The following is a 24059-nucleotide window of genomic DNA, read 5'->3' on the forward strand; positions in this document are numbered from 1 at the left end:
GTCATCCACAACCATCTTTTTATTTGTGATTTCCAGACAGAAATCAGGTTGTTTTTTCCCTCCTTTCGTCTCCTATTCAGGAGTCTAAAGTATATGCATTTCTGGAGCCTGAGAAAGCTTGTTCACCAGCTCACACTGTTTAATTAGCAGCAGTTCAGTTCTGTTGGGTTTTGGCGGTATGCACGCAGGGGGAGCTAGGTGGGTTGGGTAGACGTCTGTCATCAGATTGTTATTAATGGAAGGTGACAAGTTCATATGACAAGCATTAATTGTATAGAATCGAAGCTCTTAAATATTTTCATGATATTTAATTTAGTCTTTGCAGGAAAGTTGCTTAGAGTTTATTCCTTTTCGTATCTGTGTGAATTCCTAGCTTTTCTTTTTCTTTCTTTTTTGTGTACTTTGGATATTCTTATTGCGAAGTGTAGAGGTACATGCTGCATTTCTGAATAATTTAGTTAGGGTAAATGAGTAAAGAAGTGCTGGAAGAGCTGATTTTGGCCACAGTGTCAAGTCTTGGATTTTGTACTCCATCTATTTATCAAACCATTTGGAGACTGACCAAACTTTGTCTTAAAGCTGTTCTTGTTTGTGTTGAAATCGTAGTGTAGAACTTCACTCTTCTGCTTAAAAGCCTTCTTTTAGTTTCCATCATAAATGAATCCACAGGCAATTTTTATATATTTCTTTTCTGCTGGCAGCATTTGCTGCTGACCTTTTTCTTTAGCTTAAATCATGTAGTATTCATCTCAAGACTCATACAACTACAGCCTAAAAATACAGTGAGATGGTAAATATAAAACAAGGAAAAGAGCTAAAGAGGCTACAATGACTTTTTTTCCTTTAAGAAAGACTGTCTTCCAGGCTAGTCACCCTAGTAGTCTTTTATCTGTGCCTCTTCTAGTTTGAATCTGTATCTTGCATATAACTGCATACCATTTTCCAGAATTCCCCAAAGGATCTGTACCCTGTGTTCCTGTTTAACCAGCTGAGCACGTAAGTTAGTGCTGGTTTAGATTGAGATGGGGTAAAATACATGATGTGACAGGCAGACAAACAGAAAACCACTTTAAGGTAAGCAAAGCCGGAGTGGCTTCCCGATTCTGGACTGTACTAGCAAGAAAGAAAGAGATACCATAACTGCAGTTAGCCTGCATAAGAGACTAATGCTGAGGATGCCATTTCATAAATAAGGCTGAGCCAATTGATGTTTGCTGGATGTAGTCCTGCTTCCTTCCCACTGCTCTGGCTGCATGGCTCTGCCCTCTGTGTTGTGCTGTTGTTAGTATCCATCTGATTCCCCTGCAAACAAATTCAGGTCACCAAGCTAGTGTGAAGTTGTTTTGCTGCATTGACTTCCAAAGTTTTTGCAAGAGCTTACATGAGGTGGTTGTGACCCTTCCTGTGTCAGTAAGCTATTAGTCTGGCTTACCTTGGAGTGGTATCAGAAATTGTAGCATTAGTTTAAACTCAGTCTTTACGCAGATGGATATGGGTGGTGAAAATAGTAATTTTCTTTAAGGTGGGAGAAAGGAATTTGCTGGCAGTATTCTGATTAATGGTGATAGGGAGGTTTATTTGCATTTATGACTCTTGTCTCAGAAGGCCAATGGTTGAGTTAGGCAGCTTTACAGTAAAACTAGCTGCAAGAAGGAAGGTGCTAAAAATTGCTCAGTAATAATTGGGTTTGGTTTATTTTTGCTTTTGTTTTCAGTGAAGGGAGCAATCTCACCCCTGCTCATCATTACCCTGACTTCAGATTTAAGACGTATGCACCTCTTGCCTTCCGCTATTTCAGAGAACTTTTTGGTATCAAGCCTGATGATTACTTGGTAAGAGCTTGCAGTTTTCCTTTGAGTTACAAATGATTATAATATATACTGTTTTCATAGTGACCGAAGAGGATGCTTTAATGGTGCCCAAAAGGGTAGTAAATTTTGTGAGTGGAGTGGTTTATAACTAGTGAATATTTTTAGTGTTGTACAAAAATTTTCATTGTTCACCTTTGAGACGATTCCTGTAAAAACCTGCCTTGTTAATTGACTAGAGTAACTTGAGTATTACTGCTCATTCAGGTCATTGTTTCTAGAGAAGTTTTAAACAGTACTTGTGTGACTTCTACCAATTGAATTCTAATAAAGTGCTCTTGTGTTATTTGCATTATTTATTCACTTCATTAAATAAGTGTTTGTCTGCAAATGCTCCCATCTAGCCTTGAGAGAAGTGGGTGGTGGGCTAAAGAAGAAGCGTTTTAGAGTATCTCCTTTGTTCTCTGTATTTTATAGCTTGAAGACCTATTCCTTCTCAGTATTCAACTGTTTACGTGACAAAAAAGTGATGCATTTGCTGCCATCATAAAGGCAGGCTTTACTCGGTAGAACCACTTTGTGCACTGCCAGGGATGAGGATCCACTATTTTACTTCTCCTGTAGTTCTGCTTTTGGAAGGGTAGTGTGAAAGCAGAGCTGGGTAGTTTCGTAGATGTTTGCCTCATGTCTAGTTTGTCTCATGCCGGACCACCCAACAAATCAGAATCCCAGTACAAATTAGCAATTTTGTGTGTCAGAGTTTTATTGTTAACTTCTTTTGAATGAGTTTTTTAGATCTTTTTGTTCCATTATTGTTAGACGTTTCTTTAAAACCTAAAGAATTTGAAAGAGCTTGAGTGAATAAAAAAGAAAAATTGATTAAATGGTGCTGAAACATTATTTAATATATTACTTCACTGACTTCTGTTGTGTTCAAGTGTGTTATAAGGGTTTTTTTTCTTTCTTGGACAGTGAGCCTAAAATCAACATTTAGCTGATTTTGCTTTTATTTAGGTTGAATGCAAGAGTCTGATTTTTAGTTCTTTAGTACTATGTATGGATTTTGTATTACTAGCCCTCATGACAATAGTTATATATAAAACAGATCATTCCTTTGAATTATAAATGTTAGTAGCAGGGAAGTGCAGTTGTGTTGGAGTTTTATAAATCATAGAATCATAGAAAGGTTTGGGTTGGAAGGGACCTTAAAGATCATCTAGTTCCAACCCCTCTGCCATGGGCAGGGATGCCTTCCACTAGACCAGGTTGCTTAAAGCCCCATCCAACCTGGCCTTGAACACTTCCAGGGATGGGGCATCCACAGCCTGTTCCAGTGCCTCACCACCCTTATAATGAAGAACTTCTTCCTTATATCTAATCTAAATCTACCCTCTTTCAGCTTAAAGCCATTCCCCCTTGTCCTATCACTACACGCCCTTGTAAAAAGCCCCTCTCCAGCTTTCTTGTAGGCCCCTTTGAGGTACTGGAAGGCTACTATAAGGTCTCCCCGGAGCCTTCTTTTCTCCAGGCTGAACAACCCCAACTCTCTCAGCCTGTCTTCATAGGAGAGGTGCTCCAGCCCTCTGATCATCTTCGTGGCCCTCCTCTGGACTCACTCGAACAGGTTCATGTCCTTCTTATGTTGGGGGCCCCAGAGCTGAATGCACTACTCCAGGTGGGGTCTCACGAGAGCGGAGTAGAGGGGGAAAATCACCTCCCTCGACCTGCTGGTCCCGCTTCTTTTGATGCAGCCCAGGATACGGTTGGCTTTGCAGGCTGCAAACGCACATTGCCAGGTCATGTTGAGCTTCTCGTCAACCAACACCCCCAAGTCCTTCTCCACAGGGCTGCTCACAGTCCACTTATTGCCCAGCCTGTATTTGTGCTTGGGATTGCCCCGACCCACGTGCAGGACCTTGCACTTGGTCTTGTTGAACTTCATGAGGTTTGCACGGGCCCACCTCTCTAGCCTGTGAGGGTCCCTCTGGATGGCATCCCTTCCCTCCAGCATGTCGACCGCACCACACAGCTTGCTGTCATCAGCAACCTTGCTGAGGGTGCACTCAATCCCACTGTCCCTGTCACTGACAAAGATGTTAAACAGCACCAGTCCTAATACCGACCCCTGAGGAACGCCACTCGTCACTGGTCTCCACTTAAACATCGAGCTGTTGACCGCAACTCTTTGAGTGCAGCCATCCAGCCAATTACTTATCCACCGAGTGGTCCACCTGTCAAATCCATGTCTCTCCAAGTTAGATGTCGTGTGGGACAGTGGAGTCATTATGTAATATGTTGTTTAACTCCTTTTATGGACTTGGCAAAAGACAAAGTATGTGGGCCGTGTTGCCAGCTGCTAAAAAGACTGTACTTCCTACAGTAAAGCTATTGTCACCTGCAACTTCTGTTCCAACTAAGGAAGCATTTGCAGTAGCATAAATTAAAGATTATAGAAGAACTGCTTGCTGTTGATAAGAGATTTGTGACACTCAGCGACAGCATGACTGAACCCTGAGGGAAATTCCCAGTAAAGGCAACTTGTTGCAGATTGTTTTTCCTCTTGGCACAGCAAAAGACACTAGTGGTATGTTTCCAAGGGAAAGGGGCAACTAGAAAAGCTAGTTTCAAGATTAAGTGCACCTTCTTTGCTTGAAAATGCAAAAGCAGACTTCCTTCAACAAACAGGTATTTTTATGAAATATAGTTGGGATTTCAGTGTGTGGTGTTGTAACTGATGCATGCCTCTGTTAGGGTTATACTTGCTCTGCAAGCGTGTTAGAATCCATTTCTGTTGTTTCTGATTCTAAATGGGCATCACTTTGCAATCACAGCAGGTTGCAGTCCCTTGCAGTCCAGAGGCAGATGTGATCAGAGCAGTACTATGATCATAAAATAAAACTGTTTTTAGTTTGGGACCCTTTTCCCAATTGGTTATGACCAAAACATCTGGTTAAGAGTTTGCTCCCAATAGCATGTGTCAGGGTTCTGCCTGAGCAGTCCCTCTTGTTTCTGTGAAATCTGGATCTGTCATGTAGTGACCGTAATTCCAATTCAGTATCTAAAACACTTTATTGTAAAAATATGTGAAGTGATGGTCCAGCTGTGGCTGAAGGGAAAGTAAAGTAAAAAGAGGAGAAATTACAGCAAGCTTATGTGATTTTACACTGTTAATTTGCAATGACAAAGCCCAAAGATTTATAGTTTCACCTTTTCCAAGGAGGTTGAGCAGTAATACACTGTAGGAGTCAGGCTGGATAATGAGGGTAAATACATTTGAACAGCTGGTAGAACTAAATTGTCACTGGAAACCTCATGGGGTACTGGCATTTTGCAGGGAAACTTCTTGATCATAAAGTACTTAGTTGTCAGGGGCTTGGGGATTTTCTTACTTTTCAGTTTTGATTTGGCTTTCATAAGTGTCCAGTCAAAATTAGCTGGGCTCTTTGTGTAGCAGCACTTGGTGGGTAGACTTTTATTTTACAGGAATGAACTCAACTGTAAAATGACCAACACACAGTGTAGGTTAATAACTTGTGCTTATGCTATACTGTTTTACTGAGCTTTAATGTTTAGGGTAATTGGTTTCAAATGCTTGCAACAATGACAGTTACTCATGAAGCTTTATATATTTTGGCAAGAAAAATGCAGGGGTTGCAATACAACTGCTGATTTGCTCTGAAGGTCTGTAGTGTTACAGACCAGTATTGCTCTTCTATGTGTAGACAGTTGCAACTATAGGATTAATAAGAAAGGTCTCCCGTATTAAGTGGAACTGAGTGAACTGGTGAAGCAGGGAGAGAAACAGGAAAGATTTTTATAGCATGCAAAAGTCTCGTAAAAATTGCAAGCGTGGGAAAAGCCTCAGTTGGAGCCAGGATAAGAAAATGCATTAAGGCAGTGGTTTGAGTCCATAGGAAGCATGCTTCTTTAGTTCAAGTGCTCACAGAAGAACACATCTATTAGATTTTCTTGTATCACTTTTCTTTGCAATCACCACCTGCTGAAATCAATGGTAAGACTCCAGTTGAATTTAATGAAAGCTGGTTTCAACAAACAAAACTTTTTTCCTGTGGAATTGCTCAACACATCTCAGGCAATGACCCAATAAACAAGAAATTTTTGTTACTGAAACAGTTATTCCTTTTGTTCTGAGAAGACCAGAAGACATACAGCACTGCTAAGAATAATTCCCTGGTGCTTACACTGCTCACAGTTCGCATCCTGTGTAATTTTGTTTCTTTCAAAGACTGAAGCCTTAAAGTATTGGACTGTACGGTAGATCTCCAAGTGTGTAAAACTGATGATATATAACAAAGGAAAAGAGTGTGTGAATGAAAGTTTAATGATACTGTATTTTAAACAAGCTCTCGAGTTTAATATAAACATGTTTCTGTGGTTTTGAGCTTAATGTCTCCTCTCCATTTAGTTTGAATGAAGCATGAAGTGTGAATTAATGGAGATTTAATAAACGTACATTAGCCTCTGTGTGAGATTTGGTTCTACTAGTAAGGAATACTCCTCGGTGTCTTTTTCCTCCTTAGTGTGATCATAATTATTACTGTCTCCCCGTGGAAGAGAAAGCCTGTCTAAGCATCCACAATAATGGTCCTCCAAAACCCAATTTTTCCTACTTACTGGTATTTAGTTTTTCAGTTTCAAGAAGTTTTCAATCAGAAAACTACATTAGCAGCTATACTGAGATTATTATTCTAATGGTTTCAATCCCAATTTCACAGAAGAGGACTTGCCTATTTGTCTATAGTGAGAAACCTCTACTCCCAGTGTGTTTGTCTAGCGTCTTCCTGTACCTGTTTCATAAATGGCTCTGAAAAGCAAACAGTTGCAGTGAAAATGTCATCTTAAGGCTTCTGAGTCAAGAATTTGCAATGCTGATGGTGTTGGGATGGACTCTCTCCACCTCAACCACTCGCTTCACTCCAGCGAAAGTTCGGCTGGTGGAGTTGGACACGAAGAGGGACCGTACACTCGGCTCCCAACTGCTGTTCCACGGCTGTGCAGCGTGTCCTGGGCACAGTGGAGTGTAACAAGGGCAGAGTGGAGTGTAACAAGCGCCCTGCCAAATCTCAGCCAAATTACTGTGACCCAGCTTGCCGTACAGTAGTAGAGTTGCTGCGTTTGAAGACCAAAGAATAAGCTACATGATTCTCCTGTGCCTATTCAAACTGCAGTTCTCTGTATTAAACTTGCGCTTGAGTAATGCATGCATTGGCAGTGAAAAACAATTTTTGTCTCTTCCAGTACTCAATCTGCAGTGAGCCTTTAATTGAATTATCCAACCCAGGTGCCAGTGGGTCCTTATTTTTTGTAACTAGTGGTGACGAGTTCATCATCAAAACAGTTCAACACAAAGAGGCTGAGTTTCTTCAGAAGCTCTTGCCGGGTTATTATATGGTAAGTAATTGAAGACTGTATTTTACCTGTATTTTTTCTGTTTCATGTCACACTTCTGAAGATTCCGTTTCAGTTGTTGTCTTGTAATCTTTCAATGGCTTTATCTGTATTTTTCGTAATATTTTTGACATTTTTTACCTGTCTTTCAACTTTGTACCCCACACACCCATCAGAAAGAATAGATATAAGTCAAGAATATGTTTAAGATAATAATTGCTGTTCTTTCAGCATTCAAGATGAAGCTGAATGTCATCTTCTGATTTGATACCAAACTTTGTTTCTAATAAGCTAGTAACAAAAAAAGGTTTCTAAATTTCTAATTCAACTTTTTTTCTCCATTTTGTGTTTGTCTACCCTCTGCATTTCACTCAGAGTGGACAAAGAACTAGACCGGTCAGTTTCACTTTTGTTTCTAGACTACTTCTAGTTGCCATTTCTCATGTATTAAAACAATGATGTAAAAAATATTTTTATCCATATAATTTGTTCAAAACTTAATTTTTAAATGGAGCTTTATGAGGGCTAATGCTAAGTCGATTGTGTTGTTTCAAAGGGAAACCGTTGATCCAAAGTAAGTAAAACTTCATTCTCCTTTGTTTTTTTTTAAACAAAAGCAACTCATACATATGAACAGAGATTCTTCTGGGTGGTATGCAGGACTTAGGAGTATTAGACCTGTGACTGACTCTCTTTGCTTTCTTTGCTTTCTTAAGTAAACACTTGAAAAGTTACCCTCTCACTTGTACTAAAAATGAGGAATATTGTCATTATTACACTAAAGTAACATGGATTCACTGTTCATTTAAAAAAAATTATGCACTGACAGCATCAAAAAGCGCAATGGTGGCAGGTGCTTTTTTTGTTGTTGTTTCTAATTATGATAATCAGCTCAGCATAAGTTTGAGTTACTACAAGTAAATATAAGGCCACTTTACTTTTTTTCTGGGAACTTTATTCCCACTGCTACCATGTGCAAGGGTTTCCAAAGTGTAAAACTTTAATCACTGTGATTATTTCCTGTGAAAGTACTTTCTTCCCGTAGTCGTATGTTGTGACTTAGTAATCATGTAAGACTTGAAGTAGTTTTTCCCTTTCTTGCTTTTCATGCCAAAAACTGAGAGTAGTTGTATTCAGAAGGAGGATTTTTGCTCTCACCTCTCTTATCCTCTCCTAGTTAATTTTTTGCCTGTTGTGGAATTTAGATTATTTCACACTTTCCTGTTCTGATGGTCAGTCGTGGTTCTGTTATGACCTCACACTCCTGTGGAGACAACTTGGTCATTTGGCACTAACCCTCAATGTGAAAAGCCTCGTGGAGACAAGGGTTCTGTTTTTCGGAATCCAAGTCAAGGTAATGAGAACTACATTTGACCCAAACTCCTTCCAGCAGGTGGAATGCAAAGGTTGTTCAGGTCAGAATAAATAAATTAAATCTTCGGGATGCTAGGTTTGACCTAGTCTGCTCTTTCATGGGATTTGAGAAAGAGAAACCTGGCATAAATGTGGTTACTACTCTGCTCTTGGCCTATATAAGTTCCTGGCAAAAAGGCAGTGTTTATGCTAGCTTTCTGAAATACAGACCCGCAAAGAAAATCAACTGGTCAAAGAAACTATACTGAGTAAGAAAACACGCACAGTTTTCTTGATGTTTGTTAATGTCCTTTAATTAAAAAAACCTTTCTTACACATGGAATTTTATTGAAAATAGGCATATTTAACAATTTCTCTTTTGTTTTAGAATCTGAACCAGAATCCAAGGACTCTTCTACCCAAATTTTATGGGCTGTACTGCGTTCAGTCAGGAGGGATTAACATTAGAATTGTTGTAATGAACAATGTTTTGCCACGAGCCTTGAAAATGCATTTCACATATGACTTGAAAGGTTCCACATACAAACGGAGAGCATCAAGAAAAGAGAGGGAGAAGTCCAACCCTACATTCAAAGACTTGGATTTCTTGCAAGACAGGCACGAAGGGTTGTATTTTGACTCTGAAACACACAGCGCACTAATGAAAACACTACAGCGGGATTGTCGAGTGAGTAAAAATTATTGACTATTTAAACTTCTGCGTTCACACCTGTTCTAGATTTACCTCAGCAAAACAGAGAGCAGGATGTGGCTCTGTGTGTCGTTTAACCTCCATTCCTTTTCCGTGCAGTTTAATTAGGAAAAACTATGGATGTCAAAGCACTGATGAAGCCTGTATTTCAGTTAAGCTGTTGGGATCTGAGGTCATAGAATCACAGAATGGAATATCCTGAGCTGGAAGGGATCCACAAGAGTCATTGAGTCCAACTCCTGACTCCACACAGGGCAACCTAAAAGTTAACCCGTATATCTAAGAGTGTTGTCCAAATATTTCTTGAACACCAACAGGCTTGGGGCCATGACCACTTCCCTGGGGAACTTGTTCCAGTGGTTAACCACCCTCTCACTGAAGAACTTTTTCGTAATATCCAATCTGAACTTCCCCGATGCAACGTGAAACCATTCCATTGTATCCTATCACCAGGCACCAGAGATCAGCACCACCCTTTCTGCTCCCCTCATGAGGAAGTTGTAGACAGCAATGCGGTCACCTCTCAGTCTCCTCTAAGCTAAACAAACCTAATATCCTCATCCGCCTCTCACAAGTCATGCCCTCTAGTCCTTTCACCATCTTTGTTGCTCTCCTTTGGACACATTATAGTATTTTTATATCCTTCTTACATTGTGGAGCCTAAAACTGCACACAGTACTTGAGATGAGGCCGCACCAATGCTGAGTATAGTGGGACAACCACTTCTTTCAGCCAGTTGGCTATACTGTGCTTAACACACCACAGGATATGGTTGGCCATTTTGGCCCAGGGCACATTGCTGACTCATTGAGCTTACCATCCAGCACAACCCCGAGATCCCTTTCTGCAGGGCTGTCCCCCCATTTGTCTGTACATCCAGGATTACATTGTGGAAATACAGACTAATATAGGAAGGTAGTCCAGTAGAGGGTTTTTTTTATTCTTGTTCTTGCTTTCCATTAATTTGGAAATTTTAATGATTTTTTTTCTGAGGCAACATTAGCCCTGTGGTACCATTGTTACATATGATAAACTGCCTGTAGAGCTGCAAGCTTAGTACTGCTTCAGTAAGTCTGCCTCTTTGTAGGTTAACAAGAGCTAGGAAACTGAATGAGGGAGGCATGTCTAGTGGCAGCAGTCTTATTTCCGGAGCAAAGTAATTTCTTCCTCAGCTGAAAGGTAGTGCTTAATGTCCACATAACATTTTCAAGGCAGGAGAAGGATATCTGCCATGGTCCTTTGAGAGGACCTTGGTGAATGGAATCAGTGCCTCTTGTGGACAGGGAGAATTGTTGTAAAATGGAGTTTTTTCTGTAGCAAAGGTAAGAAAATATAAAGTCAGAAAAAGGGGAGTTATCCAGGTGTCTCAGAGTTTCACAAGATTCACAGGGGTTGTGGAAAGAAAAGATTGGCTTTGTCTGAGGGGAATCCTAGGAGTTTCATAATAAAACAGCTGAATGGGTAGACTGAACTCATCACATACATAGCGGAGGCATCCTGAACATCAGAGTTTGTTGTTCGCTGCCACCTGTGGTGCGATGGAAAGCGTTGTTTTTGCACATGAATAGTACTTTTTGTTTAATTATCACAAAAGTCTGCAATGCCTTGTGCTTGGTTTGTAAAGCTGAGTGACCTAATGTTCAGCTGCATATTCAGTGTGAGAGATTTATCTAACACCACACATTGTTCTTTCTGTAGCCTCTTGCAGTGAGTGTTTCCTGAGCTCCTGCCATGTGTGATAATGCAGAATGCATCAGTATGTCACATCTGGGGATCTGGATGCCCTTTTGTGCATCCCCCCACTTGTCAAAGGTTACTTACCCAGTCAAAGCCTGGGGGGATCTATTGTATAGAAAATAATAACTGGAATCTAAAAGAGGGAACTGGACTGAAAAGTAAAAACAAGAATCAATCATTTAATTGTTACATATGAAGGGGACTCTTACTGGTTCCTTGAAAGTACAGATAAATTCTTGCTACATGTTATTTCAGTGCTGAACTAAACATCAGGTTTTTCAGTGTGTAATCTTAGATTAACAACTCTAAAGTTAGTCTGGAGTTCTTAAAGGCCCAGCTAAATCTTAATATTCTTACAAGAAAAGAAGAAAATTATCTTTAAATAATCAGTGTGTATACATAAATACATACATATACACACTATAGTATGTGTCTGTAGATATATATATACACACTGAATGTTATATGTATATAAAAAAATTAACTGGCTTTTTTTTTCCTATTCAAATAAGTCTTACTCTCTGTTGTAAAACAAAGGGAGCAGACAGTGTTATCTTTCACATAGCTGAATTTGCTCAACAAATGAGGTTGGCTCTGACTACCTGCCTTGTACTACTGCCTTTGGAAAGAACAGAGATACTCAATCCATTTCGGGAAAAGGACATCAGTTTTGCCACTGCTTTTTTCTGCCCATGTGGTATTTGGATGGCTGCGTAGCATGAGTGATAACTGACCTAGATTTTTAGGGCTTCAAAGCTTGTCATCTCTTTTTCCTTTTGCTCCAAAGTGAGAAAGTTAGTGTGGGCACTGGAATTAAAAATTCATTAAAGAAAGGAAATTTTTGATCTTGCCAGTATTTCAGGACTAGGAAGTTCTCTTCTGTGTTGCTTAAATTTGGATTATATTTTCATTGTTTATATTTGCAGTCAGAATCAGTAAGCAATGGTTTTTTTTCCTTCTTCTTTAATATAAACATCCCCAGCTGGTAGCCCCTGTTGTCCTTAAGTTCCGTCACTAAGTGCAGAGACCTGACAGAACTTGCTGGTGATGACAAAGAAAGGCCGTGGGGACCTGCTGTGATCTGTCTGCTGTCACTGTATCACCTGCCCCATTCAGCAATGGGCCCACATATTCCTTGGTCAGCCTTTTACCACTAATATAGCAGTAGAAGCTCTTCTTTGTGCCCTTGACATCCCTTGCAAGTCTCAACTCTATCTGAGCTTTGGCTTCCTTGACAATAATTGCTATCCCTACATGCCCAGGCAATATTTCTCAATTCCTCCTTTGTAGCCTGTCTGTCCTCCCCCATCCTATATGCTGCCTTTTCACATTCAAGCTGTGCTTTGGCTTCCTTGCTTAGGTGAGCTGGCCTCCTGATACATCTCTTCAGCTGACACAGAACATCTTGTCAGCTGACACAGAGCTCCCTCCCCAGGGAAAGGTAGTAGTGGGTACGGCAGTGGTGGACCACTGCTGGAGTATCAGTTCTTGTCTGTCATACCTTCCTGCAGCTCTGATGAGGAGATGCATGATCTACCTGGTTAGAGGGTGGAGCTGAGTGGCTTGTGGTGATCTGTCGTGAGCTGGTGCCTCCAGTAGCCACTCCAGATTGTCTGCTTTGGGACAGGTACAGATTGATAGTGTTTTCCAGCTCCTGCCTCCCCTGCTTGTTATGTTCACACTCAAGGTGACAGGGTCTGTTATGTTCACACTCAAGGTGACAGGGTCTGAAAGCTCTGCTCACAGACCATTTTGCACTTTTTGCACCTTAGCTAAACCAAGGACTGTAACATTACAGTGTTCCTAAAGATGTAGTATTCCTGAGTTTATCATATGTACAATGCACTGAATTGAAATTTGAACTAGCTTTCAAATTCCAGACTATTGCTGAGACTTATTATAGCGATCCTATCCTTGCCAGCAGGCACTATTATAGTTACTGGGGTGGGGGGCGGGGCGGAGACACTACAGGCAAACGGTACTAAAAATAAATAATTTCATTTGCCTGAATAGCTTTCCTAAAAATCTTTGCTTTGAAGCCTTATTCACTTCAGAGTGCTTTAATTTGTAAAGCCAATGTGCCTGTATTTTGTATAATGGTAAATACTGAGAGTACTGGAAAGTAGTTTCAATAGCTGTCAATTATTTTTAGTGATCATGTTATTAGCTATTCTGATCATTATATAAAATTATGAATTATTAGAGAATAGAGCAGATTTTCCAATTTCCAAATAAAATTAGTCTTACAAATATTAACAAACTGTTCTGCTCATGAATAAGATGAAGAATTAAAAGCTTTATGGCACATAAGCAAGTGCTAAGTAAAAACAAAGTCAGTAAAGACATTAAAGAGTTTAAAGTGCCTTTGGGGATATTTTTTTTTTCCTAAAGGTGCAGAAAATTAAGTTCCGTGTCAAACTTAGCTGCTGTTGTGTTTCATTATAAACACCTAATCCTGCTGAAATTGTTTCAATGTGGAGGAATACTTATGTGGGGCAAAGGATAAGCTATGGCACTAAGTGATGTGTTAGGTACAAGTAACATTAACACCAGTCTGTATAAGAAAAGCTAGAAGTGAATTAATAGTAGTATTCTATTTTTCATAGTTGATATGGAATTGAGGTAAAGCTAGGCATCCATTATTATTTGATCTTTACTGGAGCTCTGAAGCAGTTTAATAAATACAAATCACCTCTGTTCTGGGCAGAAAGCATGGGGGAGACACTTACTGTCTGGTACAAGGAATTCACAGTCCAAACACACAAGTAACAAAGTTTGGTTTTTGGGCGTCCCATGTTAAAAATGAAAATAGAGTTTTATAGAGGTACATGTCACAAATTACTGTAGGAAAGGTACACCAGCACATCTCTTCAGAATATGATCCAGTGGTTTGATTATGAAAACACTCTTAATATCTTCCCTGTAATCCCTTAAAGCACAGAAGAACTGGTAACTTTATTAAAAGAAAAAAAGAAGGAAGTCCCTTTTAAAACTGACAGTGTCATGGTTATACAGAGATATTACTCTACAAACTTTCTCATCTAGTTACCTAACAAAGCATGTTAGTATAACTTTAAACAAGAAGCATGAATTTCACGAGAATAGATGATCACAGGATTCTGTATTTGTAAATCTTTGCTTCACACGCTCACACAGATACAGTATGTTCTTGAATGTCAACTAGTCATATGCAGGAATTTGGGGTATTCTATTAAAAATAGCCTGGTTGTGTTTTTCCCTTCCCATCTGCTGTTGAATCCAAGAGAAAATAAATGAAAATGGCTAAAAGGAGGAGTGCATGTAAATGCAGTTAGCTCTATTAACTGGGCAAATGGAAAAAAATTTTCCAAGTATTGTTCCTCTTGCTCTTTACTTTGTTGTTAATGCCTACTTAGTAAGATGTTTACCTGTACGCACTCAGAGAACCTCTTTTTGTCAGTCAGTGGTCAATTCCCAGTATTTCTCCCTCCTCTTGCATAACACTTTTTCATGTATATAAATATCAGAGATTAAATAACTATGTATGCAAATCAAGCAGTATTTATTTATCCTGAAATTTGAGATAAAATTCCCCAGCGAAATTGCAAAGACATGATGTTCTAAAAAATGAAGTTAAGATTTACTCCCCACCTATTTAAAAAAGTGGGGAAAAAGTGAGCCAGAGTTTATAAAAGCACTAGTGATCTTCATTTGTTACTTAAGGATGACTTTTTTCTTAATGAAGCATATATAAGAGCTGACCTATAAACTCAAAACTAGTTCTTCTCAGTTAACCGGGTGACCTTAGGGATCCTGTGACACCTGTCACATTTAAAACTACATTAACAAATGTTGTTTTACACAGACAAGGCAACTCACTGTAAAACTAGGGAATTTTGTCTTGCAGTAAGTAATTAGTTGTTCTGTCTCAATAGGAAGATTATTTTTCGAGCTATCAGCTGAAGTGCTAATGACCTACAAGTTGGCAAAGTATGCATGTTTTATGATTTCTTGCTGGGGATATCTCTTCTGAATTCATGAAGGTGGAAAAATAAGTTTCTTCTTCTCTCTGTAAATACAGCTATTACTAAGTGAGATTCAAATCATCTTTACTGTTTCCTTCTTCACCTCTTTCCTTAAGGCATGTCTTACTGCAGATGAGGAAACAAAAACCTTTCCTGATGGATTAAGATTGACTTGGTGTTGTTCCCTCTGTGGCGGAACACTTACTTTTTATAGTGTATTTTTGCATTAGAAAATTAGGGGAATGATTAGATGCCTCAAGGAGTATTGTCAGGATTATTTAGCTAATATCTCCAGACTATCTGGAGGATTAAAGTTTGTGAACATTGTTTTTTGCCTGGTGTTCAGAGTAGGAGTTCAAGTCATGGGGTTTTTTTCCTTTCTCATTGCTTAAAATTTTTCAAGACATGAAGGACAAAATGCATTGCTGCTAAGACTTTTAAGTAGAATTAGAAACCAAACAACAGAATTCAGCTTTTTGTATTATGGGATTTCCCTTCTGATAATTTTAAATGGAAATTGAGCTTATTTATTCCAAAGTTGCACTTTACCAGAACTATTTTTATTTAGTTTGATGCAATACTGTTACGATTTCTGTTTTGGTTTTTTCCTTTTTCAGACATTCAGTAGCAATGTTTGGAAATGATCCTGTTACTGGAAAAGCAAAAGGCATAGTTCGTTAGGAGTGCTCTCTACATTTATAAGAATTTCATGCAAGTGTTGAGGAATGTTCTAAACAAAAATGTGTGGTTACCCATTTTTCATTTGTAAGTTAACTTTAGAACAGTTAACAGATTGATATATATTGATAACAGATATTGCAAAATATCTGTTACAGAAGCAAAGACAATCCAATTGTGGTCATGCGGTTTTTAAGAACAACAAAATAATTTCAAAATGTTTTTACTAGTGAGAATTGAATGGTTTTTTAGAGTCTGCATTTTTCCTTTATTATATTAGCAAAGAACACTATGGACTTTTCTAAGGAAATCACATTTTAAAAGTGGCGTTAATGGCCTGACTAGCAAAGAAGCCTGTAAAGACAAGGAAATTCAAAGTTGAAGACAAAGAGGGTCATATCTCATAGATTTCAGGTCTGGGTATTATTTTCATCACTGCTGTTTTAGCCAGTTGCTGCAAAAGTCTCAAGCTTTATGGCACAAAACAGCATATCTGTTCTGTGCTGAAGCAACTGTGACAGAGACCTTGTATGATCAAATTTATTCACTGGATTTTTCAAAACCCTTAGTAGTGCTGGTGGGTTGTTGGTTTTCTTGTCTTTTTTCTACCTCAAAGGGCCTACACAGACTATTCTTTAACCCAGATAATTTCAGTGATCCATTCTACAGCATGTCCTTACAAAGAGTAGTGTTGGCACAACTTGAAGGAGTATTGAACTGCAGCATAGGTCAGAAATAATAGATGGCATGGTGGTGGAGAATGTGCTAATCTTAGATGAAAGCCCTCTGTGAGAAATGGTAGTTTGAGGAAAATGGACATGGAGTGATACTGCAGATCTCTTGTATCTTCATATATTACCACTCCTGTAGTGTCAATTGAAATTCCAAATTTTTCTTTACTTCTACTTTGAAAATCAGAAACAGATTGTAATTTTTGGGAGTGTTAGTTAACAATATGTTTCAAGAATTCTGTTGAAATGGGAAGTGACTCCACATACGCTTTGGGGGGGTTGGTGATTTATTTTCTTGGGATAGATTTGTTTCTAAACCAGACTTATCACTAGGCATTTGATGTTTGTGCACTTGTTTCTAAGAAATGCTTATTTTGCAAGATAGTCCTTTATTTTGTGGGATTTTTATGTATCTCCTTATGTTGGAGAGTAATTATTGAGTCAGTGTAAAATTGGTCTTCTTTCTGTTACGTTAGTTCCTATGCCCCTTTTCCAAAATGCTTGTAGGAGAGGAAATGCTTGCTTGCAGGGTTTATTCTTTTAGTTTTTGCATTTCATAAGCTTGTGAAATTATATTTTTTTGAGTAGTGTTTTCCTTGATTCTTTTATGAGAATGACTTGCTGACTTGAGTTGTTTTGCAAGATCAGCAACATGAATGCAGATTTTCTGTCAGACAGTACACAGCTTGGGCTGGCTGCATCTAAAATAAAAATGAAATTCCATGGCAGAAATACTTGCTTTGCTCTATTATTCGCTGGCTGAGATAGGTGAGTGTAACCATGTCTATGATTCACAGAATGCTTTAACATCTGATTAGCTCAGAGAAAAGAAAACCTGATTCAGGGAGTTATTTTTCCATCTTCCAAAACAACATATTTTTCACCGGGTTTTTTTATGTGATATGAAAGCCAAATAGTGCTTAAGGCTAGAAGGGGATGAGTGACGCTTGCCATCTGGAAGTTGTCAGAGCAGCTAAAGCCAGCCTTGCAAGCAGTACTTGGTGACCAAGTGGCAACATCGTGTTGATAGAATCTGTGTAGCTAGTGAAATAACACATATATAAATACAAATGAGATAAATAATTTAATGTCGAGTTAATGAACTGAACGTTTACTTGTCATTATGAAATGCAACATTTAATCATGCTGTGTACTAACAAATAAGAATATTCTTGCTGAAATCTTCCAGTGCCATTTTGCTAGCAAGGTGCATTTCAGAGTGGTTACATAAGTAAAGATTGAATTTCTCTCACTTTAACTACACAAGGATTGTATTTCTGGGAGTTAATGTCAATTTCTAGTGATCTCACATGGATGACATCGGGTGTTTTACAGGGCTTTCTGATTTTGCTATGAATATAGGCCTTTAATACTGTGATTTGTTTGAGTGTTTTTTCATTAGGTTAGGATCTCATTTTGGTACCTTTGTAGCAAAAACTTGCTGCTGCTTCTCAAAAGCAGTTCCATCTAAAATCATCCTTGCAAGCAACCCTCCACCCAGGAGAAGGCTTATGCCTTTTTGTGTTTTCATAGGATGCTGCATGTTCAGAAATAGCTTGATGTGCTGCATTCTGTAACTGTTTGCCAATTTCCTTGGCAAACCAGATTAATTTGTACAACTGGGTGTGCAAATTGTTACTTACACATTTAAAAATAATCATGATTTGATAATTTAAGTATTAAGGATGTTACATATGTGAGAACTCTTCAGATATATTCAGCTGGAAATCCCACTGACTGAAGTAAAATTTCTGTCTTAATACAGACTGAAAAGTTTGACACGAAGTAAGTTTTTGTTGAATGCTGATGTTTGAGATTCTTCCTTGTTATTCTGGTTAATTATTTCTTATCAGAATTTTCCTTAGAAACAAACAGGGGAGTGGAACATGCTTAGATCTGGTCAAAAGATGTGTATTTGCATAAGGAGTGGCTGGTTTGGTTATCCAGTTTCTAAGGCGAGGTAATCAGAACTGCGTATCAAACCAGCAGGCAGGCAGAGGCGCAGATCATATTACGATATCCTGGAGACACTTTGTAGACTGGACAATCCTGCCTCTGAGTAGGACCACGAATAGGGTGTCCGCGGGACAAGGGCTAGAGTTCATATGCTATATGCTGTTTGTAATAATATGTACTGCAGTTAATCCATTGGATGTGCAGGTGTTTCAGTTTCATGATGAACTGGAATAACAAAATAGCTACTTGTTTTTATGATGTTTTCCAGTAATCCTAGGACAAAGTCATAAATAGGCAAAGAGATTTTTAGTCCATTGTATAGTACAAGTAGTATGGGTTTAAGTGACAGTGGTGAATTGATGCAGTCAGAAAGATTAATTTTACCACATAAGAGGTCCCTGTGGAAGAAGCAGCAGCACATTATACCACAGCCTTCCCTGAGGCTACATCCAATCCTAGACGTAGGTTATGTAATCAGTGCAGTTAAATCATAATGTGTCTAATGTAACCTAATTCAAAAGGTGGTAAAGAATAAGTTGAAGGCAGAGCTGTCAGCAGTTATGTTTATAACTGTAAAATAAAAGTGGCAATGCTTTTTCCAAGCCTGACTAGGTGCTGTAATCTGGCTTTGCATAAACAGTGTTGCTGGCTATACTACTAAGTAAAGTATTTTTATAGAGGACGAATTGCTTTTTTTTTTTTTTTTTTTCAGCCTACCCAGAATCTACTTTCAGTATTTGGTGACAAACATCCACTGATTACATATTTTTAATGAATACACTATATAGTAATCTCTTTTTGAGAAAGTCTGAGTACAGAGTAGCAATAAGCAAGCAGTAAAGAAAATTCTAGCACTTACTTGGCACCAAGTGTCTCTGCCTTTGTACCTGTTAGCCACGCTATTTTTGCAATTCATGATCATAAAACAGGAAGTTATTAGCCACCAACATTCCCACACAAAGCGCAAAAAAATTTCATTATTTTGTTGTATGGTAATTTAGAATATGCTTTTTTGTTGTGTCCTGAAATGCTGTGTGAGTTCTGTCATCAGAGGATGATGCGGGGTACTGAGGGCCATACGTTAGCAGCCTTTTTCTTGTTGCATTTGAACTAACCCACCTCTGTGCAGGATTACTCTGAGCACGATCAAACCTACCATGCCTTCTAAATTCCACCTTTGTGTGTGGAAATCAGAATAAGGCTATGCCTTTCTGCACTTAGATTACAGTGTGTTATGCTTTGTTTCTTCACTTTAAATGCTTACAATGGTGCTAAAGTTAAGACACCATGTTCCTTGTGGAAGATAAATGCCAGAGATTGAAAAGAATTCAGCTGTATTGTACGTTTGGCTTCTACTTAATATAATGAGTGCATAAGAAATACAGATGGAGTGGAACAGAGCTTTCCTACCTCTTTGCCTAAATACTTGGACATTGGAGTTAAAATTATCTCTGGGGATGTGTTAAGTAGTAGACTCCCTTTTTCCTCCTCATACAATTTCACAGACCACTAGACCTTTCCTGGTGATTGCCAACAAATCTCATTTTGGATTTGCAAAATGTGTCATAGAGTTCACAAGCCATCTCGATGTTTTGTGTAAAAATATTTATACTTTGATAGTCTTCATCAAAATCACATACTTGGAGATACTACTCTTTATTTGTCATCTCTGCAAAATCACATTTTGTTCTTGTTCACGTAAAAAGATGTACTATTGCCTCTTGATTCCATGCCAAAAATTACACCATTATCTTAGGGCATTGTGTGCAAAATGTGTCATGAATCATTGCTGAGCTGCATGAGGTAGAGAGGTGAGTGGCACAGCATATCCTTCCTGGTTGCTACTAGTTTTTCTCCCTCCACTTAGCACTGCTGTTATGTAAGTATATGTAACACAGTTGCTGTCTGCTAACAGTTTGGTTATATTACTAGATGTGATCACAGCTTATTTTAGTTCACATTTGCATATTGACTTGAACTGTATTTCCTTTTAATGGCAGTATGCCAGACTTCATAATGATGTAACTGACTAGAAACTTACAACAGTACATGTGCATGAAGGAAGAAAGGGAACTTGCCCGCGACAGTGGCAAAAATGGTTGGTAGAGCTGGAGGAGCAGGCTGGTTGGTTGAAGTCATGCTTCAGAAATAAAACTGCCTTTACAGTTTAAATAGGCCATATTTAGCCTAATAAAGAGAGATATGCATGATTTTCGTACCCAAATCCCATCAGCTGTTAATGAGAGGGTGGTAGCAAAGGCTTTTTTTGACATTTGAAAGTTCTCCAGGAGTCCTTTCTCAGTTACAAGCAGGAGGTGGAGGGGAGGTAGAGAGTAGTCCAGGCAAAAATGCTCAGTAAAGTCTGGAACATGCCTTAGAGGTAATTTAAAAAATGTCTGTAGGTCGTAAGTATATGGTGGAACTATTAATTGATTATTTTCTGTAAATTAAAAAGGTGGTGACTGAACATATCTTCCTTGACTACAAAATAACATTGGGTTACATTTCAACTATGCATCTTTCTTTCCCACTTGTAACAAGAGCATTGAGCTAATTAGATAACTAGCGCTTTGGCTTATGTGCGGTAGTAAAAGATTTTTGTTTAATTACAATTTCACACATTTTCCTAATAAGAGAAACTTGTGCTTTGAAGGCCTATTTTTACTAAGATTTTCAAAATGATGCTATGTAATTCATATTGTGTGATAGTCTTTTTTTGTTTCAGTACAGCCATTTCTTCTTTGTTGATAGGTTCTAGAAAGTTTTAAGATCATGGATTACAGTCTGCTACTGGGAATCCACATACTGAACAGTAACATGAAGGAAAAAGAGGGAGAGAGTTCCCAGAGTGCATCGGACACAAAACGTCCTGGAGGGCAGAAAGTTCTCTATTCCACAGCCATGGAGTCTATACAGGGCCCTGGGAAGTCGGGGGACTCTGTCACCACAGAGACAACAAACACGTAAGTGCCATAACCTGCTCTTAAGGTTACTGTTAAGACTTGCACATTCTGTTTCTTCAGCCTGTGCCACTTGACATTAAGAGGCAAAACATTCAAGAGTACACTGCATTTCAGGAATTGAAAGATTAAGTCTTTTTCTTTTTTCCAAAAGCTGGACCATCAAGAACTGCTGCAGAGCAGGAAATTAAAACGTTGATTAGTAGATTGGTCATCTTTAAATATATGATAGCAAATTTGGTTAGTTCAGAGTGACTTATGTATGCACAAGTGCATTCATTTATAAAAGAGATGTTATGAGACAGCTATTACAAGAGTCCCAGGTATAATCTAATTTTAACTGGAAGCAGCCTGATGAGCCATAAGCAAAAACTATTTATTAATGTTGAAATGGATATTCCTACAGTGGTTATTTTAATCTCAAAGTAGTATACTCAATTTAGAACTGTATCATCAACCACTGAAGTGCAGTCATACCCATGTGCGATATTTCCTGAGATTAAGAACTGCTGCTTTCCTCTTATTTTTCTATCTAGCAAAAACTGCAGTAGACATTTAAGTATATAAACTACAGTTATTCTGTTGTTTCCTTTGATAAATTCAGCGTTAATGAGAGCATTATGTTCACCATTCTTATTCTATATAATCAGTCCTTCCTTATAACGAGGGTTTAATTTAAAATTAAGGATTTACTCTTCTCCTGGTTCTCAAGGGAACTGTCTAGGTAAATACAACTATGATAGAGAAACATGCGCTTAAACCTACAGCAAACATATGGGAGAATTATGATATTTAGCATTTATAGAGAGTTTCCGGATGTTCAGAGCTCTAGAATATAAATTAGACAGAGCTGAATTTCACTCAGTTTTTACAGCATTACTCACATTCACACAGAAGATGGTGAATGCTTTTGTATGGTGGCAGAGGTGTTTCACGGGCAGTTTTGGGGGGTGTTGGTTTTTGGTTTTGTTTTTTAACTAAAAGCCAAAGCTGATTATATAGGTCATCCAAGAAAGTCCCTGTGGTTATTATGTATAGAAACCCACCCTGGGCTCCCACATCACTTGAGCTAAGGTAGTGCTGCCCAGATCCTGAGCAGTGTAGTACCGCTGCTGACAGCCTGCTGCAGCAGTTGAGTCCTTCCTTGGCCCCTTGCACTGTCTCCTCTCTCGTATTGACATAACTGGTAGTGTGGCAAACCTCACTGAAGTGGATGAAAATAAGCCCAGGTCTTAGAAAAAAGACCCCTAGGTCAGTCTTCTGCTGTGGTTCATTGTAAGGCCATACAAGCATGAGGATGAGAATGGATACCCAGCAGCAATAACTGCTGCTTGTACTGGATTGAATTTACAGTCATAGCTTCCAGGAAAAGCTGACAGAATATGGTTTTGTAAACCACTTAAGACTTCTGAATTTCTGACAGTTAATTTGAGCTGGATTTTATGGTAACGGGGTTTTACAGTAATTTAAACTCCACTTGCTCTTACATGGTTTCCTTTGTGCCTAGAACAATAAAAAAACTGCCCACCCCCCCCACCCCACCCCCCAAAAAAAAAAGGCTGAGTAGATGGTAGCCCTGTTTTGTTGGGGGAAGGGACTATTGTGCTTTAGTGGCGGAATGGGGAATATACTCTCAACTGTGTCTTTGGTAGCTGTTTCAGGTGTCTCTTATTTGTTTCTCAAACTGTTAGAAAAGATTTGGAAGTATTGCATGTTTTGCATCTTCAGTCTCTTTTTCTTCTGGTTTTGTAGTGGTTTTTTGTAGTGTCAACAGAAGCTGACAAACTGAAAATTGGATTTCAGTTTCTGGTTCTAAAAACAATGGACCCTTTTTAGTAGGTAGTGGGGTAGGAAGAGAGGGTCTTAGGATGAGCACCTTGTTCTCTAAGGTCATGGCTGAGTAAATGCTCTGAACCAAGTGGAGATCCAGGCAGTCAGGCTTCCGGTTTGATACTGTTACTTTTTCTGTCACTAATCTGTCTGTAAAGAAATTTTGGGAAAGCACATACATAATTTTTAGTGAAAAATATACAAAATAACATTTTCAGACTTAGAGTAATGTGCAGGGTCTCTACAGTTCTGTTACGTGTGGTCAATAAAGTGACAAAATTCTCCTTTAGGCAAAATTATTTATTTTCCTTAGTAATAAACTGATGTATACTTTTCCAATTTTCAGATAATCTAGATGTTTTCAATTCTATCTAAAAGTTATTGTAAAATACTCTTTGTCTATAATGGATATTTACCAGTGGATCCCAGATACTTTAGGTTTGCAGTTTAAAATTGCTAAAACACTTAGCACTGTACACTGTGACCCACACTTGACTGACTTTGCACTGTGCCATCTAGCTTTAATGTTGTGCCTATTTCTTTGAGTTTGCAAGTGGGTACAGTTCTCCTGCTAACTGATGATCAGAGATGTCTTAAAAGATAATCTAACTACGTTTTTGTTGTTTCTCTCAGAATGGGAGGTATTCCAGCTAAAAGCCATAAAGGAGAAAAGCTGCTTCTATTCATGGGTATTATTGATATTCTCCAGTCTTATAGGTAAGTTGAATTTCAAGTTTTTATTGAATAAGCTGTTCTGAAATTACTTACAAATGTGGAAATTTTATAAAGCAGTTCTGATTTTGTTTTTATATGCTTAGGTTAATGAAGAAGCTGGAACATTCTTGGAAAGCTCTTGTTTATGATGGGGTAAGTAGATTTTA

At 38.5% G+C, this 24059-nt stretch overlaps 1 protein-coding gene across 1 annotated transcript in view; it reads left to right on the forward strand.

Moving 5' to 3' along the window:
- The window catches only part of PIP5K1B (phosphatidylinositol-4-phosphate 5-kinase type 1 beta), a 121147-nt gene that overhangs the window by 61600 nt on the left and 35488 nt on the right, over positions 1-24059 (forward strand). The window contains exons 6-11 of the mRNA XM_050913510.1: positions 1715-1832; positions 7068-7220; positions 8959-9258; positions 21140-21351; positions 23812-23895; positions 23997-24045. Of these exons, the coding sequence (XP_050769467.1) occupies positions 1715-1832; positions 7068-7220; positions 8959-9258; positions 21140-21351; positions 23812-23895; positions 23997-24045 (916 nt within the window). The remainder of the gene's footprint in view (positions 1-1714; positions 1833-7067; positions 7221-8958; positions 9259-21139; positions 21352-23811; positions 23896-23996; positions 24046-24059) is intronic.

Source organism: Gymnogyps californianus, chromosome Z, assembly GCF_018139145.2.
Source record: "Gymnogyps californianus isolate 813 chromosome Z, ASM1813914v2, whole genome shotgun sequence".
Lineage (NCBI taxonomy): Eukaryota > Metazoa > Chordata > Aves > Accipitriformes > Cathartidae > Gymnogyps > Gymnogyps californianus.